The sequence below is a fragment of the Aquila chrysaetos genome, chromosome 11 (assembly GCF_900496995.4).
Source record: "Aquila chrysaetos chrysaetos chromosome 11, bAquChr1.4, whole genome shotgun sequence".
Classification (NCBI taxonomy): Eukaryota; Metazoa; Chordata; class Aves; order Accipitriformes; family Accipitridae; genus Aquila; species Aquila chrysaetos.
The window spans coordinates 12,190,128-12,206,692 of record NC_044014.1 but is presented as its reverse complement, the minus strand read 5'-3'; the positions used below and the strand labels follow the sequence as shown (position 1 = coordinate 12,206,692).

The following is a 16,565-nucleotide window of genomic DNA, read 5'->3' as shown; positions in this document are numbered from 1 at the left end:
CACGAGATCGGTTGTTCGTGTAAACATTTGTAAAATCCAGCAGTTGCCTTGTGTCGATCATCAGGGTTGCCCACCATCCCAGGCTCTGACCCTCCAGCAAAACCCAGGAGGCAGCTGCTTTGGCCATGACATTTCTCAGGATAATCAAACTGCCGTAAATCAAGAAGGCTTTTGATGTGCCATGGGATCAGTAAGACTTTTCCCTGCTATCCAATGTCACACGTTGTACTAGTGACCGAGGAGGGCTCCTGCAGATTGCCGGCAGTAGCCCTCGTTACTCCAAATGGTGCTTTCCAGGTTGGTGTAAATGGGATTTTTAAAAAAAAATTGTTTACATAACAAACTTGGTTCTTCTACTCCATAACTCTGTGTAGATCTGCGTAAAGAGTGAAATTGTTTCCCCTTGCATCTGTGCAGCTCAGAGGCAGCCCAAGAAAAAAGTCACCAGAGGAAGTTGGAGGCTTCACATTGCAAAAGAGGGAGAGGAAGAGTGTTGCAAAACGTGAAAGGTTTTGACTGCAATCAGCTTTTCCAGTTACATGTTTTTTTCTCACAGATAAGTTCTTGGTTTATACTGTGGAGGAACCTAGGTTTCATCTTTTTCAAAGGATTTAGGGAGATTTTTCAGCCATTGCTTGTCTATGTGTGGGGGTTATGTGTTTGCGTACTTTCACAGCTTAATACGGATAAGTACTAACAGAACGTAATCTTTTAATTTAGCTCTCTGTTGTCTACTGACTCATGAAATATTTTTAGATAACTTAGCCACAAGTGATTATGTAGCTAAGCAGAGATAAGTCTTAAAAAAACAAAAAAAAAGGGGGGGGGGTGCTTTTTATTGTCTTAAAGTTGAAATATTTTGGAAAACACTACCCTACTTTTTCATTACCAAGGTCCCAGATATCTCTGAAACCACCTGAATTCAAAATACTGTACTTCCCCCCCACCCCCCCATAATCTACTCTGTCTCTTTGTAGCATGACTATGAAAAGGCTCATGAGAACCAAAAGTTGGAGCTGCTTTGGTGCTGCAGCATTTGCATTTCATCAGAATCCTTAAAATCAAAAGCAAAAAGTAGTTATTCCTGTTGAAAACTGATATTTTTGTCTTACGTCTTCATTTCTGGTTTTATAATAAAACTGAAATACGCATTTGGGGTTAAATCTCCCTGACATTATTTTGAGTGGTTCCCTGGCTTACGTAAGGTCAAACACAAATAATACGATTTTTGGTCTGCAAGTATAGTTTACTTGCATCCCTTATTGATACTAACTCTGCAGGGTATCAGTTAGTGTCGGGAATGGATAAATACAGGATATTAATTCCCAGCAAGTGCTGAGACCACTGATGGATTCTTTGAAATATGTAAATATTTGCTAACAATATTTATTACATTTGTTCCAGGCATCCAAATGGGTTTGACATGGGTGGGTAAATGCTGTCATCTGTAAAAGAGGGGTAACAAAATAGGGTCAGCAGGAACTGAAATGCACTGCCAGTCTGGGAGAGCCCATCAGGACCATGGTGACCCATGAGCCAACTCTCTGAAATGGGCTGCGCTGCTGGGAGACGTGCAGGAGTGTCTGGACCCCTCTGTGGTCCCGTGGCCTGCTGGCACACTGGAGTTACGCAGGCATTCATGTGCTTTCATCAGCTAGAACTACTGTTTAGAGATGACTGTAATAGGTATGTTCTTAATATGCTTCTGTAAGTGATTAAATTTGGATGCATAGTTTATTCTCTATGTCTAAGCTTCAAGGTAGCATTGGGCAAGAGCTAGTGCTTTTATTTTCATTTGTATTTGCCAAAAGAAACTGCCTCCAGAGGAGGCTTGAAGTCTTGCAATTTGAGCACTCCTGCTGCCTGTGAGCTGGCTGAGTGTGGTCATGAGCAAATGCTGCACCAAAGCAGTGGCACTGCTGCCATCGCTGTGCTGGCTGGCTCCTCTGCCACAGGTCTGCTGCATTCAGATCCTCCTTCTTTGTAGAAGTCCTAAACACTGTAAGGGAATACAGCTTCAGAAAGCTTGCAGCTTGAAAATCTGCAGTAATTCATACTGCTGTGGTCCTTACCAAATCCTCTGGAGCAGTGGAAGTGGGAGGAGGTTTTCTGCGAGCGGCAGGTGAATTTTTTCCCTGGAGGAAAGTGGAAATGAGCAGAAAAATGTTAAAGGGGGGGGGGGGGGGGAACTTAATTTCTGTTGGTTTTCAGTGCTTTGTGTGAGAGCAGCATTTTGCCATGTACCATAGGGAGAGGTTTCCTTTTACCTGGCAGCTTCTGTACGTCTCCTTAGCTTTCTGCTGCAGTGAGGACACTCTTCCCAGACAGCAGTCTTGCCTTTGTGTAGAAGCAGGTTAATTAAGCTTGGTGTTCAGATATTTTTTTTGAGTGATCTCATATGTTGTGCATGAGATTTTAATTTAATGCTGCTATAGAAAAAGAGCTTAAACCAAGAGAAACTTATATTCTCATCATGGAACTCATTTTTATTGTGCTTTTTTGTGAACTTCAGTATAACATAGAAGATGAAAGAAAAATGGAGGAAAAGTGGCTGTGAGGTAGGACTGACACGCTTTTCAAGTCTAGTGAGTACAGAAACTATTTACAGTTTAACAAATAATTTAATTTATTAACTCTTCTGGTGTTTTTACTCAATTTAAGGAGGTGCTTTTTTTTAAATTGCCTTAGAAATAGTCCCTGTCCATAGACTCCACACCATTTTGTAGGACCAGTCACCCTGTGTACCCAAGCAGAGGTGACAACTATCAGCACTCCAAAGTGCAGCTTAATGTTGTTTCAAAGTATATGCATACTATGCATACATATGTAAATAAAACTTACGTATGAGCTAAATATAACTCAGCTTTAAAACTGTTCCTGGTAAATTGCAGTGAAACAGGTAGTTATTAAAAATAACAAATAAATAAAAGGGGGAAATATAACTACCGAAGAGAAAACTTTCTTTTAAAGGAATGAGTTTAGGGAAAGGGAAAAAACAAACCATCGTGATATCTGTGGGTGACTGACCTCTTCTCTTAAAGCAAGGTTTTAGTGACAGAATCTATTGTGTCTCTTTTTAAAGTTACAAATTAATTGTTTTTATTTGCTCGTATCATACTGTTGCTGATAACTGCTGTGGCAAACTGTGTCCAGCACTAGAAGAGGATTTATAGTGAATAATCAACATGTCACATGAATCACCCTTTACCACTCTGACATTTCAGTGCTTTCTCATGTTTCTCATGGTGCAGCTGCCCCCTTCCTGGTGTGATGCAGGAATACCTATATGCATCATTTCACCAACAAACTCTGAATTCCTCCTCTGTTAGTTCTCTGTAAACAGTTTGCTTGTGTGACTGGGTTTGTTCTGACTTTAATGTTTTGTGTGAAGAACAGTATAATCTCAAAATGTTCTTACTGTCTGCACAACCTTAACAAAGTAAAACAAGGCTAGTAAAACAAGAAAACATCATTTTATGGAGTGAAGCAAGGAAGCCCCTATGCTGCTGATGGCTCAAGGGTCACACAATACAGGGATGGAAAGAGCCCAGTTATGTACAGGCTTTCCTCAGCACAGGAGGTTTGATACTGGGCAAGATGGACCTTGGATCTAAACTCCAGAGATTGTCGTTTTGAGACTGGTTTTGTCTTTTACCATACTGTCACCCAGAAAAAGGTAACTGGATAACTCGTTCATCAAGGATTCTCTCCATCATTAAAAACTGTCACGCAGCAGTGAAGGAATAACAAAATGTGAATGATTAAAGTAGTTTGGTTCTACAGGGTTAAGCATACAAGTTCATTTATGAGACTTAACACATGCAAATAGCATTTATGGCCATGTGGTGGAGCATATTGGATACATCAAACCATCATTCTAGGCTTGGGTTTTGGTTTTTGGTTTTTTTTGGTTTTTTTCCCCCCCATTGCTTGTGCTGCAAAATGTTGGCAGTCTGGCCTGCAAATGTGGAGGTGCAGACTGCACCTGCTACAGGATGTGTGCATTATAAGGAGCCTTGCTTAACAGAGATAAAATGTCACATCTTCAATTAAAGGTAAAGGTATAGCCCTCATATTCTTGGTGGCTGTCAGCAACCCACTATGTTATCTCACTTTTTTGATAGTAAAGAGTAGCTGGCTCAGGTCCAGTTTACACTGAGTAAAGTGTGAGTTGCACAGCTTGAATATTTATGTTGACTTTAATATTGCACTATATAATTGGGCAAAAATAATGCTTTAGATTTAACACAAACACAAAAACAAGGTTCAAATACACTCAAGTTCTTATTTCTTAGGAAAAATGTATACTGCTGCGACATAGTCTCTTTAATGTGGCATCTGAAAGGAGATGATGATTATTTTATTAGCTTACTCTGTTTAAAAACAGAAGGATTTAAATTAAATACGCAGTGCTGGATTAGAATATTTGATTTGTAACCAGTTTGGGCTGACAAATTGTTTATGGCTGCATTGCTACTGGAAGAAGCAGTATTAGACACCCCCGTATCATCACTGTCTTTGTTTCAGAGCAAACATTTGTGTAGCTATGCAGTTAACTGGCTGGGGGAACTGATGCAGCTGAAAATAAATCAATTTAAAAAAACCCAAAGTTAAAAAACAACAACAACCAAACACCAAAACCCACCAAACAAAACAAAACAAAAAACCCCAAAACCTTAAACTCAACCAAAGAGTAGTTTCTGCTACCCATTCCACCATCTGACCTTACAAACATTTGCTGATATGAATCTGAAGAGGTGATACAGGGACAAGGATTGAATGGCTGGGAGGGTTGGGAGAAGGTATGACTAATTTATTTTTTAATGCAAATACTACCTTGTGTCAATTTAAGGATGTAGTTTGACACTTTGACTTGAGTGCTAGTGTACAGAATCACTGTATATTAGTAAAATCAGTTAATATAATTTTGAACAAATGCTACCTATCTAGTGTAGCAGAAGTATTTTCGGTTCCACAAACTGCATTTACAAAATGCTAATGTCTGAACATACAACTTAGTCATCTTACCAGTGTGTAAGATGAGACTGATAAATGAAACCCAAACCTGCTGCAACATTATAAGAAAAAGAAAATCTGTTGATGCATTGTCAGATATTTATGGTATTTGATGTCCTGATCAGGAGAATAAAAAAAAAAAAAAAGAATTTAATTTTGAGGTGTTTATCCAAATAATTTTTTTTGCCCTAGAACAGATGCAATTACTCAATTATATGTCATTGCTGAAATTTATAGGAGGGAGGATGAACAGTTGACTTTCTAATGCCAAAAGATCGCAGTGATGACCCTCATCTCAGTCCATATTCTCCTATGTATTTTCCTGTCCCTCTTAACCATTCCCTCATATTCCTTAAGCGTGCTTCTTTCTGCCAGCTTACTTATGTAGCTGACAGTGTTGGCTAAAGCCAAGTCTTTGATTCAGACTGGAACCTGTCTGTTTCATAGGGAGGCTGGAACTGAGATCAAGAGACACCCAGTTTGCTTCCAACAAGTCTCCTGGCAGACAAGATACTGGAGGGGGGAAGAAAGAGCAGACTGTTCCTTAAAAACAAGCAGGCAAGAAATAGCAAGAGCAGAGTAACACAGTGTGCTCCTTAAAAAAGAAATGTTCAGATGCTGTATAGTCTAGCTTGAGTGCTCGGACCTGAAATCAGCCATACCAGTTAATGATACAGTGTGTGCACTGCTGGTTTGCAGTGCTGGAAACTCTCAAACAGATGGATTGTACTGCATAGAGAAAATGAGGATGTCTGAAACCAGCCATAAAAAAAATCAGCATAAAAGGTAGGTTAATGATTCGTTGCTAGGTGATTTAATGATTTGATTGCTTTTCTGTTGGTCTGTCTTATGGTGGTATTTATTTTTACATATATTCTGTACATTATGAAGTATATAGATATATCAAGTCAGTGCTTTCTGGGGTGTTCTTTGGCAAGATAAATTTTCCTTGCATCTGGTCTCTTGCTTTTTTCTTTTTTTTCTTCAGTACTCCTTGTTTCTCTGACCTCGTTATTATTTTTGAGCTGCTTTTCTGATTTGACATTGAAAACAGTTATTCCAACAAAAGCAGCACAGCATGTTACTTGGACTTTACAAAGTGTCAGGTGGGGATGCTCAGGACTTAATGTTGCAGCCTAAAATCAACAGTTCCAAGTTCCTGGAATAAATTGGAAGCTTTTGTTAAATAAAACTTACTTCTAAGCAGAGAAATGTATAGCCTCCTGACAGAGGTGGAACATTCTACTTTCTCTCTGTAGCCCAGTTACGGGCATAAAATACAGAACAGAACATGGAGGCCAAAGCCATGAGCTATATAAGGCATCAAAGCACGGGAGGACATGACCTGTTTTCTTTTGTAGCAGTATCAGAGTTCGGTTCAGCATGAACCAGGAGGGCATAACTAGACAGGAGGAAGCAAGAGTGAGATTAACAAGTTACCCTGTAGTAAGAGCTTTTAAGCCCCTTTGTTTCACAGGTCCCTAAAAGTATTTTCAGCAGAGATGGGGATTCTGTATAACAAAAACTTACATATGCTGACTTGCTCTTCTTAGTTTCTTTTGCCCCCCATTGGAGTAGTTGAACCATAGGTGGGAAAACTGCTCTTCTGTATACTTTGAATCTCTTTTGGCATGACAGCATATGCATGTTAGGCCAAAATGTGGGCTAAAATGTGTCTCAGCTGAGTAAGAGTGATGGCTCTCACTAGATCGAAATCAGATCCCAGTTTAGGTTTGATTTCTCTGTGTATCTTTGTCCTTTCTGACCAGTCTAGATACAGTGTCTTGTTGCTATAGGGGCATATGGTCTCTCATTTCCACCTGTGCCTCAGTTTCTGGAACCACTTATGCCATATAGCATGCATAAGAAACATCAGCTAGTACTGCTCAGGAAGATGGTAGCTCATTTTCTGTAATTCATGAACATCGCTGGAAGGGGGTGGAAGCCAAAAGTAGCCTTGCAGGAAAGCTGATTTTTTTTTTTTTTTTTTTTTTTTCCCCCCTATTCAAAAGAATCTTGCCCAAAAATGTGGAAGGGGACAGAATCCTCTATCACAATTCATAGATTTTGAGATCTGGATTTTCTGTAAATACTTACTTCTATGTCATTGCCAGTCCTGTGCTGAGAAGGAGGTACAGATTTTTAGATCCCCAAAAGCTGAGCACATTTTTAACAAATATCCTCTTTTTAAAAAAAAAAAAAAAAAATCAATGCAAGATGCAAATAAATAATAAAAGAATGGCTGATTTGTTTGAAAATTTTCCAGTCAAATAGTAGGGGTTATATGAGAGTCAGCCTGGGCACAACATAGTGGGCATTGAACTGGACCTAATAAGAACAACCTGGACCCAATACCCATTTTATGTTCAGTAATGGAGGAGTTTTTGTAGTCCAAGGACTTTAATGTTGTAATCTTAATGGCTAGAGGTAACAAACCAGTCTGAAAGGAAAGGGGAAAAAATTAAGTCCCAAAGCAATTAGAAAAATTTCTTTTGTGGATTTTAGGTATTGCCAGCCACATTTGTGTCTTTTTACAGATGAATGGGCTTTTCTGCCACTGTAAGAATGAATTGTAAAGTAACGGACTTGAACTAATTGTGCCCTGTAAACCTACAATAATAACTATAAAAGTTTTTTGAAGTTCAGACATGCGTGTAGTTGGTGCAGCCAGCCAAGTGGATCAGCAGTTAAGCAACAGTTTGCCACTTGGGGTTAACGGGATTCGGGAGCATTTTAGGAAAAACAGTTGGATAAGGCAACTCCTGGGAAGATGTAACTGAAGAGCAGGAGTCACCAATTCAAGCAAGGTTCTTGCCATCTGCATTTCTAGATTGCTTTCAGTTACCAGCACGTGCTGGAAGGTGTCTGTTCTGACTCAGATGGAGGTATTTACCCAAACACAGATGGAGAACAGTGTAGCTTGAGAGGTCTGGTCTCAAGCTCTTCATAAGTTGTGGCATTTGGAGAGTGTGCCCATCATCTTGTGTCTTCTCATGATGCTTTTTTCTTTTGCTTCTTAAACCCTGCCATTTGGGTCGTGGGGGGGGGCGGAGACCTAATATACGGTAATATTTATAAGGGTATCTCTTCTAACTCGAACAGAGGGAAGCTGAGCTGTGGTCATATCCCCAAATGCTGTCCCAAGAGGTTTATCCTTCTGCTTCAGTGCTCCCAGCTGGAAAAGACAATAGTTCATTCTTCAGAAAAACTTTAGCCCCTTTTATACTTCTACTAGATTTTTCCCAAACCCTCACTTCCTTGAAGCAAGCCCCTTATCTTCTCCCCAGCATCCCCAAATTGATCACATGTAGAGGGCTTACTGGTGGTCAGTCAGCAAATGCTGAACGGACTTGTACTGCACCCAAGCAGCAAATGCAAAACTCACCAGTACGCTTCCACAGCCTCCAAAACAAAGTCATCAGAGTCCATGGAGCTTGTCTCCAGGATGCGAATTATACATCCCAGTACATGGTACATTCATTCAGCATGCCAGGTACCTCCTGGAAGCTCTGTGTGTGCAGCTGGATAATGTTGCATCCCAGATGTGTTTTCTCCCTCAAAAAAAAAAAGGCGGGGGTGGGGGGCATAAGAACAAAAACAATTACAACCTGTAGTGATTGTTTTTTTAGAAGGGTGTTAGTTGTATTTCACCTCAATCCCAAATTTTATTGTGATCTGTAATACATGAGAAAATCATAGATGTGGTTTTCTTGCACCTTACCTGCTAATGCTATCCCTGTTCTGTAGGTGGTATCTGTCTTGTTTTCTGTCTGGGGTTTCATATTTGGTAGCAGGGCTGCAGTGCCCCAGGATTTCATCCTTGCGCTCTCCCTTGCAGCGTGCCAGCAAAGCCGTTTGGGTGTCAGTGTGGGAAACTGGCTGAAAACCAATTTGCATCCTCCTGCCAGCCTGGTTCATGGCGTGGCTGAGCAGCCGAGGGTGGAGCATAAGGACCGAAAGGGCTTGTTGCAGGCAGAAGGAGGGCTTGGGCTGCTGAAACTGGTTTTAACAGGGCTTCTAGTTGTTTCGTCTGGAAGATATACGAGGTTGTAGTTGGAGGAGCTCAGATGCTCCATGTCAGTTTGCTGTTTGCAGAATACCCCAAACAGTAGTCGTACTGACCCAAACGAGGAATGGGTGAACTGTGCCATGGAGTAAGGACACTTTAAACCACTGATACCGTAATGTCAAACCACACTGTTTAATACTGCTCGACAACTCTCATTCCTTCATGTTTGGCTTTTTTTCCTCTGAAGATGTGAATTATTTACATACTAAATATGTTTGCATGCAAATATTTTTATATTAAATATATTATTGAATGCAGATATTTGCATGTTAAAATGTATTTTCATAATACACTATCTCTTCCTACAAATCTTGCTTCTCTTTGTTCCTCAAACCTGAGAAAACGTCCTTCTTCAGTACCTATTTGAGGAATGGTGTTCCCGAGTGTGCTTCTGAGCCTGATTCTTTGTATGAAAATTCAGGTGTCTGCTTTTTTGCTTTTGATCCAGTTCTGTTTGTGTTTACAAATGCTTATCAGGTTTTTTTAATGACGTTTTAAGCGTAGCTTTCTACCAAGACATGAAAGGGGGGTTTTGTTGTTTTTTTCCTATTGTAACGAGCTTCAGTGAGAATCTTTGCATACAGTTGCACACAAGAGGAGAAAATCTAAAACTCAGCTATTTGCCATGGATGCAGCCTCAGTCCTGTGCAACCCAACATACAACATACATTTTGTGCAGTTCCCTCGGTGTCTCGAGTGTCTCCTAAAAGTGCAGGCACCAGCTGGTACTCTGCAGAGATCCCCTAGCAGGCTTTCAGTGGCCCAGTGTCTTGTCTTAAAGCTGGGGTTATGAGATGCTTTGGAAATGCTGTATGTGAGGAATGTCTTCATTAGAGTTGGGAGATGAGCTCTGAGCAGATTTTAAACAGAGGCCCATCTTCTGGGTGTGTTTCCTTGAACATGTCAGGAAGGAGAGTTATATAAAAACCTTGAGGGGGTGATGAGTGCAATATAAAATGATACAGGAAAGTTTGTTGTAAAATATATTATGGTCATTTCAAATGTCATAATTTTTAATTGTATGCTGTTGATTTTTTTATTTGAACTTGAATAAAGACTGTTAAGCGGTATCAGAACTCATTAATGGTTTTTAAACACTTTTCTAGAATTTTTCCTTGGTTTTCTAATAATGATAATTATTTACTTGTTCTCCTTTCATTTTAGATGTTGTTCTGCAGAGATGAAAAAGAACATTATTTGTGTCCAGACTTGGAAGTTAGTTTCAATGCCCTCCTTTGAATGGTTAATCATTCTTCCCTCTTTTTTATTTGTTTCAGGTGAAGCCTACCATCTGCAGGGTTGAAGCATGAGTACTGATGCCAGTCAGGTGGTGATCACTACTCCTCCCCCAGCCACGATGCCTCACAAAGAGCGGTACTTTGATCGCATCAATGAGAATGACCCAGAGTATATTCGGGAGAGAAATATGTCTCCTGACCTGAGACAGGACTTCAATATGATGGAGCAAAGGAAGAGGGTCACTCAGATACTGCAGAGCCCTGTGAGTGGGATTAAGGGGGGGGGTGAGAACAAGAGAGTGTTATTTTCTGAGATTCCCGATTAACTTTTTGAGACGTCGAAATCTACGTCACAGCTAGCTAGAATATCTCTGGACCATCCTCTAAGCAGAGTCACCAAACAGATTATCCAGCATTTTGTTTGCATAGTGTTTTGTCTGTGAACAAGCAGCCTTTGTTGTGTTGTTTTTTTTCTCCTGATGCTTTTATGTTCTTCATTGCTTCATTGCAGTATTACAAAAAGATCTGGCTGGCTGCAGGGCACTTAATTAAAACTTAGGGGCCGGGAAGAGAGTGAAGGAGTCACTGGTCAAATAGGAACAAATTAGGGCATTACGTGGTGTTCTGCTTTCTGTGTTTGAATATTAACCTATCATTTGCATCAGGAATGCTTTAATTAACATTTATAATTGGGTTAAGTTTGTTTAAAAGCTAGACTATGTGTTCTTCTCATGTCCCTGCGGGTGATCATACCTATACTTGGCCGTATTAGCACTCATCTACTGGTTGTGTAAGTTCAGTACTTGTGTAGGCTACATATAAAACTATTAAATCTGTTGAACCACTTTAATATTAGTTTTAATTTATATTTTAATACATGTATGCTTTAGGTTTAACCTGATGAATGCATTGGAAAGTAATACTGTTGCCTTGAGTATTTTGAAGCCATAGGGAGGGACTAAGGGCTGCTAGGGTGAGTCTTTGGGGGCATTGGGGTGTAACACAAGTAATGAGGATAACAGGACTGGGAAGGGGTTAAGAAGCTTTACAGATTCTTCTCTCTTCAGTTCCTCTGTAAGTTGGGGTGCTGCTTCTGTAATTTTTTTTTTTTTGAAGCTTTTCCATATGTAATGAGATTGCAAACAGCTGTTAGTAATCACCCTATTATAGTCATCCATGAATAACAGGATTGTTTGCTGAAGTGTTGTGGAGTGTCTCTTGGATCTGCATGTTGCTCTGAGTATAATGTGAACCTGTTGACTAAGGAATTTATTACTTTCAAGTCAATTTGTGCAAGCTTGGTTCTGTAGCCAAGCTCTTTTATAAAGAAAATACTCTAAGGAGGTATTGCATAATGCTTTAATCATGATAATTTTATGTTAAACATGCAATTGTAAAATGTGATCTCAGTCTGCTCCTTCCTGTTAAAATATTCACATTATGAGTAGCCAGGACTCACAGGAAGGACTAGATCTTTAGCCTAACAGATAAAAATAAGTTAGATCTTGTTTAGGTTAGTATGTGTGTTATTTTTTGGTCCTTTCGATGGCAGTATTGAATCTGATGAGCATAACTGTTTCCTTAACATTTTGGGGGACCTTTTGCCAAGTCTGCCAAACGCAATAAATATACCATTGCCGCAGCCTCTGTGGTTTTTTTAATAGATGCAGCATCAGCATGCAGATTTTAGGAAGGGGGATGAAGAGGAGCAACCCCTGAGTCTAGGTGACTGTTTTAACAGAAGGTTAGGGCACAAAGAGCTGCTGGGCTGCTTTTAGTGTCCTGCCGCAAGAGAAGCTGAGCCCAGCACTTTTTGGAAAGTGACTGTTTGGAACTGCCAATAAGTTGCAAGTTTTTGTTGTGCAACGGAACAGTTGTCCAAATAAGCCAGGGGCCTGCTGCCTGCTTGGCTTTTGGCATCTGCCAGGGAGAAGCAGGAACAGGGGAGCTGAGTGTGTGATCAGGCAAAAAGAGGAGATGTCTGAGCTACTAGTTCTCCTCAAATATCTCCTTTTATTGTTTCTTTTCTTGATACAGAAAATTTAGAGGAACCCTGCTATGATTTCTCATGTGAGGAAATAAAAGCATTTTTAATACAGTATCTGTGACTGAATGTCCATCAAACTTTATGACTGATTTGGGGATAGAAACTGCATTATTTCTTCCAGGTTCCAGGTGCAATGTGCCATAGTATTCCTGAGAGTCAGGACTGAAAACAATTACCTTGTCTCCTCCTGAATATAATATTTGTCACAAAAGAGCCAGAAAGCATTTTTCCTGTTACTAGTCTGCATAACACAGATTCAGGATTGAACTAACAAGTATTGTGCGCAATGTTTTTGTTCTATAGCTGCAGAATTACATTGCATTAGAAGTTTGCACAGAACTTTGTTGCTTCTCTGGTTTATTCCAGTCAACAAGGAAGAAATGGTTTGAAGGTGTTAGGAAGAAGAGGAAGAGAGGTTATCAGACACATTTTAAAGAGCTTGCTTGCTGGTCTTCACCCAGTCTTAGATATATGCATTCAGATCAGAGAAATAGTCATTGACTCATCTTCTGGCAAGTATTAGTAAATATGAGGTGTAAGTAGCAAGGATAATACCTTTCTTACACAAGCATGTATGGACTTGAGATGAGCTTATTTGAAGATGCACTTTCTCTGAGCAGAGGATTATGGTGTAAAACGAAAGGGTTAATCACTGTCATACACTAGGAAGCTTAGGTACTGATTTAATCTGTTTTATTAACAAGCTTTTTTTCTTTCTTTCAAGTAGGAAAATCTAAATCCTCTAGCAAGAAAATAAATTGGAGAATATATTTCAGGAACCATGGTATATTTTGTGCAGTGCATGTTATCGTAAGGACTACAGCCCTGACCAGACATCTTCAGACATCAAACTGCTGCATCTCTCTGATGTGCTGTTTACTGCACATATTGATGTGCAATCTGACTACTCCTCTCTGATGTGCAATTTCCCTTTTCCAAATTAAATAATTTAAAAGCTACTGGAAAGCTATTCCCATTACCTCCGATGTTTGCTAATGTCTTAGAGTCTGTTCATAATAAGTCTTAAACAAATTATAGGAGTTTTATGACTGCTGCCCATGAAAAATGTCCTGACGTTATCAGTGAATTCTCAGACATGTTTGCTTAATGCTGCATGTAACCTGTGAGCATCTGACAGCCTGGAGAACCTGATAGCACTGGTGCCTTTGTTGTTCTGTGTCTGTTAGAAAGGTGGAAACAAAGTAAGATCAGCTGGGTCTGAGCAGCCTGATAGTATCCAGAGGTACTGGTGGCCACTCTTTAAGATAAAGCCATTTAAGTTTATTTCAGTAATGTCTGCACATTGAAAAGGTTCACGTACTGTGTCGTCATTTTTAAAGGAAAGGTACTACGTCTATGCAGTGGATTAATTTTATTGCTTTACATGGTGTCTGAGATACTTGACCTAAAGTACATCCAAAATTTGGAAAGATGGGGTTGTGGGGTTTTTTGGGGGTTTTTTAGATTTTCCAGCTTAACTCTGAAATTAGAAACAGTTTTGTCTCTTTATATGCTAAACAATAATATATTGCTTGTTACACAGAGTAACTATCTCTTTCAAAGAGTGAACACTTGTTGGCTGTATCGTCAAAACCCTTATTTCAGTTATGGTGTACAAGTCCTCCTGGCCTTCATTTCCTTCTGGCATTTCTCTGGTGCCCTCACCATGGCAACCAGAAGCTTTGAAAACACTTTTAAGGAAAAAAAAAAAAAGGAGGGGGGCAATGGTTGCGCAGTTATGGTGTGTGAAGACTGAACAGTCAGTTCAGCATTGAGGAGCTGCATGAACATATAGAAGGGAGAAACTCCTTGCAGCCCTTCTGGAGTGGCCAAGGAAGGTGTTGGGTGTTTCTGCAGGCAGGCAGCAATGCCACACTGGTTCCACTGAAGTGAGATCATGTGAAACAATTATCTAACCAGCAGGAAATCTAACTACAGGCCTTAGCTAACAGGACTGTGTGTTTAACCTGACAGGAAATTACGATCACTGCTTAAACTGCATCGAGGAGTACCTTACATCCAGTTTGTATCACTGTATTTGAAGAAAAGCTACAGTTCAGAGTGGAAATGGGAGAGGATGCATTCTTATAAATAAGATGTACTGTTACATGAGATATATTTCATTATTTTTACTGATGTAAGAAAAAGTTGGAGTAGTCAAATTTGTGTATAAAGTGATGAGTTGAACAGCTGAAATATGTAAACATAAAAATGCCCAGTTATTGGAATTTAAATGCCCGGTTTATGTTTTGAATTTACCAGTGAAAGTTTCTTGTGGCTTGTCAAGACCCATTAAATGTGCACTTGCTGTTTTTACATACGAAACACAGTTATTTGGAGCTCGTTTGGTTTTAAGTTGAGCAATTTGCTGGCAGGATCTCACCATGCATTGCTTTAATTTCATGTTGGATGTAGAGAGCGCTTACCAATCCATCATGGCTCTGCAGGGTGTTTGGGGCGATTCTGGCTCGGTGCTGCCATTACACGAGAGCACTAGTTCAGGTCTAGCCATCCGGATTGCAAAATCAGGCATTTTTTTATGCTGAGGTTAAAAATGTACTTCTCTCCTGTGCCTTTCTTCCTTCCTGCCTTGTATATGCACACACACCCCTGCCTCCCACGCCAGCTGGTGTTGCCCAGGAAAGTGGGGAGATAACAGTCCAGCTTAGCAACTCATCTATTCAGAGGTCTGTCTTAGTATGCAGGCAGATTTTTCTCCTCAAAAACAAGCAAACCCACCCACTCTTGCATCTTTTTTCTGACTATGTTATCTATGTTATTTTCAAACCATCAGGATCGAGATGAAGGATGGTTTGATTTATGTTTTTCCCCAGCTTTTGCAGTTGTCTAGCTTACTTTATTTTGTATTGAGTGACCGTGCAGTATTTTTGCAACACCACTCCCTTTTAGGGCAATTTATTTTCTTAAAATATCAAAGTCCTTTCAGTTCCTCACAGATTTCAGCTTCTACTGCTCTTTCCTCACAAGTTCAAAAGCCTTTCAGCTCCTTCAGGAGAGTCACCCTTTGGCCCTGAGGAGTTCACAATCTTAGTCTACATACCCTGGGGACCTCCTTGCTGGGCAGGCCTCTCACATTGCAGCTCTCTCCTCTGGCTTCGGTCTTCTCTGACATCTTCCTGACTTCCTGCTGGGGAATAGCTCATTTAATTGCATGCTTTCATCATACGACCAGTGCAGCATTTTGTTCACCAGGGGAGATAAGCTCAGCTTGGCACATCATTTAAGACATGCCACAAAATGTCCCTTTCAGATCCCCTCTGAGCCGTGACAATATCCTCCTGAGCCCAGGGCAGACTGGGGGGCCAGGCAAGTTCAGCATTTTAAGTGAGGGGGAATTTGTGCTCAGCGTAATGCTGTCTTAAATCAAGGCCATCCACTACATCTCTATGAGAAACCAAGCAATCCTATTGCCTATCTTCCATTTCTATAGCTGTGATAGTGCACGGTCAATTCATGCCCATGTCCTGCACCACAAGTGCAATTGTGAGTTTTTCCCTGCTTCCTTACACTAAAAATGAGTTACCTTTCATTCCTCTCTTATTTCCATATTGCTGCTTTCCATTCAGTTTGAACTGTGGTTTTCATTAGATATAAATGCCAACAGTTTCCAAATTGATTCCACCCCCCACCTCCCCCTATTTCTAATCTTCCTGCTGGTTGTTGCTGCTTGGGTTTGGGTTTTTGTTGTCTTGGGGCATGTCTGCAGATCCTGTTGTACTTTTGGCGCCATATTCTTTAGATTATTCATATCATTAAACAATCAGATCCATCTTCCTTTGCCTGATGACGTTCCTATGGTCCTATAAATTTGAAGTTAACTGTAAATAACACTGATCTGAATTAATTCCCTAGGTAGGTGATAAGGAGATATAAAATAACGTGCATTGTAACAAAACCCACCGTTTTTCTTTCATTCACTAATCATGTAAATTCTGTCCAATAAAGGCATCAAATTGGTCTGGTGAGAGCAGGAAGAGGGGTTTCCATTGCAGTAGAAGTAATGAAAAACAATTAAAAGGACTACTTAGCGGTATTCATTTGTAAGTCCTTTTTTTTTGTTGTTGTTGGCTGTTAAATAATCCTTTGGTTTAGTACATGTTCTTAACAGTCCCTGGAAAATCCTGGAAGGTCGTGACTGATGACTTTCCTCCCTGGCTGCAGGAGCACGTGCATC

General features: G+C 40.1%; 1 protein-coding gene across 8 annotated transcripts in view; it reads left to right on the top strand.

Moving 5' to 3' along the window:
- The window catches only part of ADD3 (adducin 3), a 102,621-nt gene that overhangs the window by 63,913 nt on the left and 22,143 nt on the right, over nt 1-16,565 (top strand). For 6 of the 8 annotated variants that reach the window (XM_030030122.2, XM_030030126.2, XM_030030121.2 and 3 more), the window contains one exon: nt 10,363-10,586. In XM_030030122.2, coding sequence (XP_029885982.1) covers nt 10,392-10,586 — 195 coding nt within the window. In that variant the 5' untranslated portion in view covers nt 10,363-10,391. Of the gene's footprint in view, nt 1-3,637; nt 3,642-5,509; nt 5,803-10,362; nt 10,587-16,565 lie in introns of those variants that run through there. The other 2 variants (XM_030030123.2, XM_030030124.2) reach the window with 2 other exon arrangements.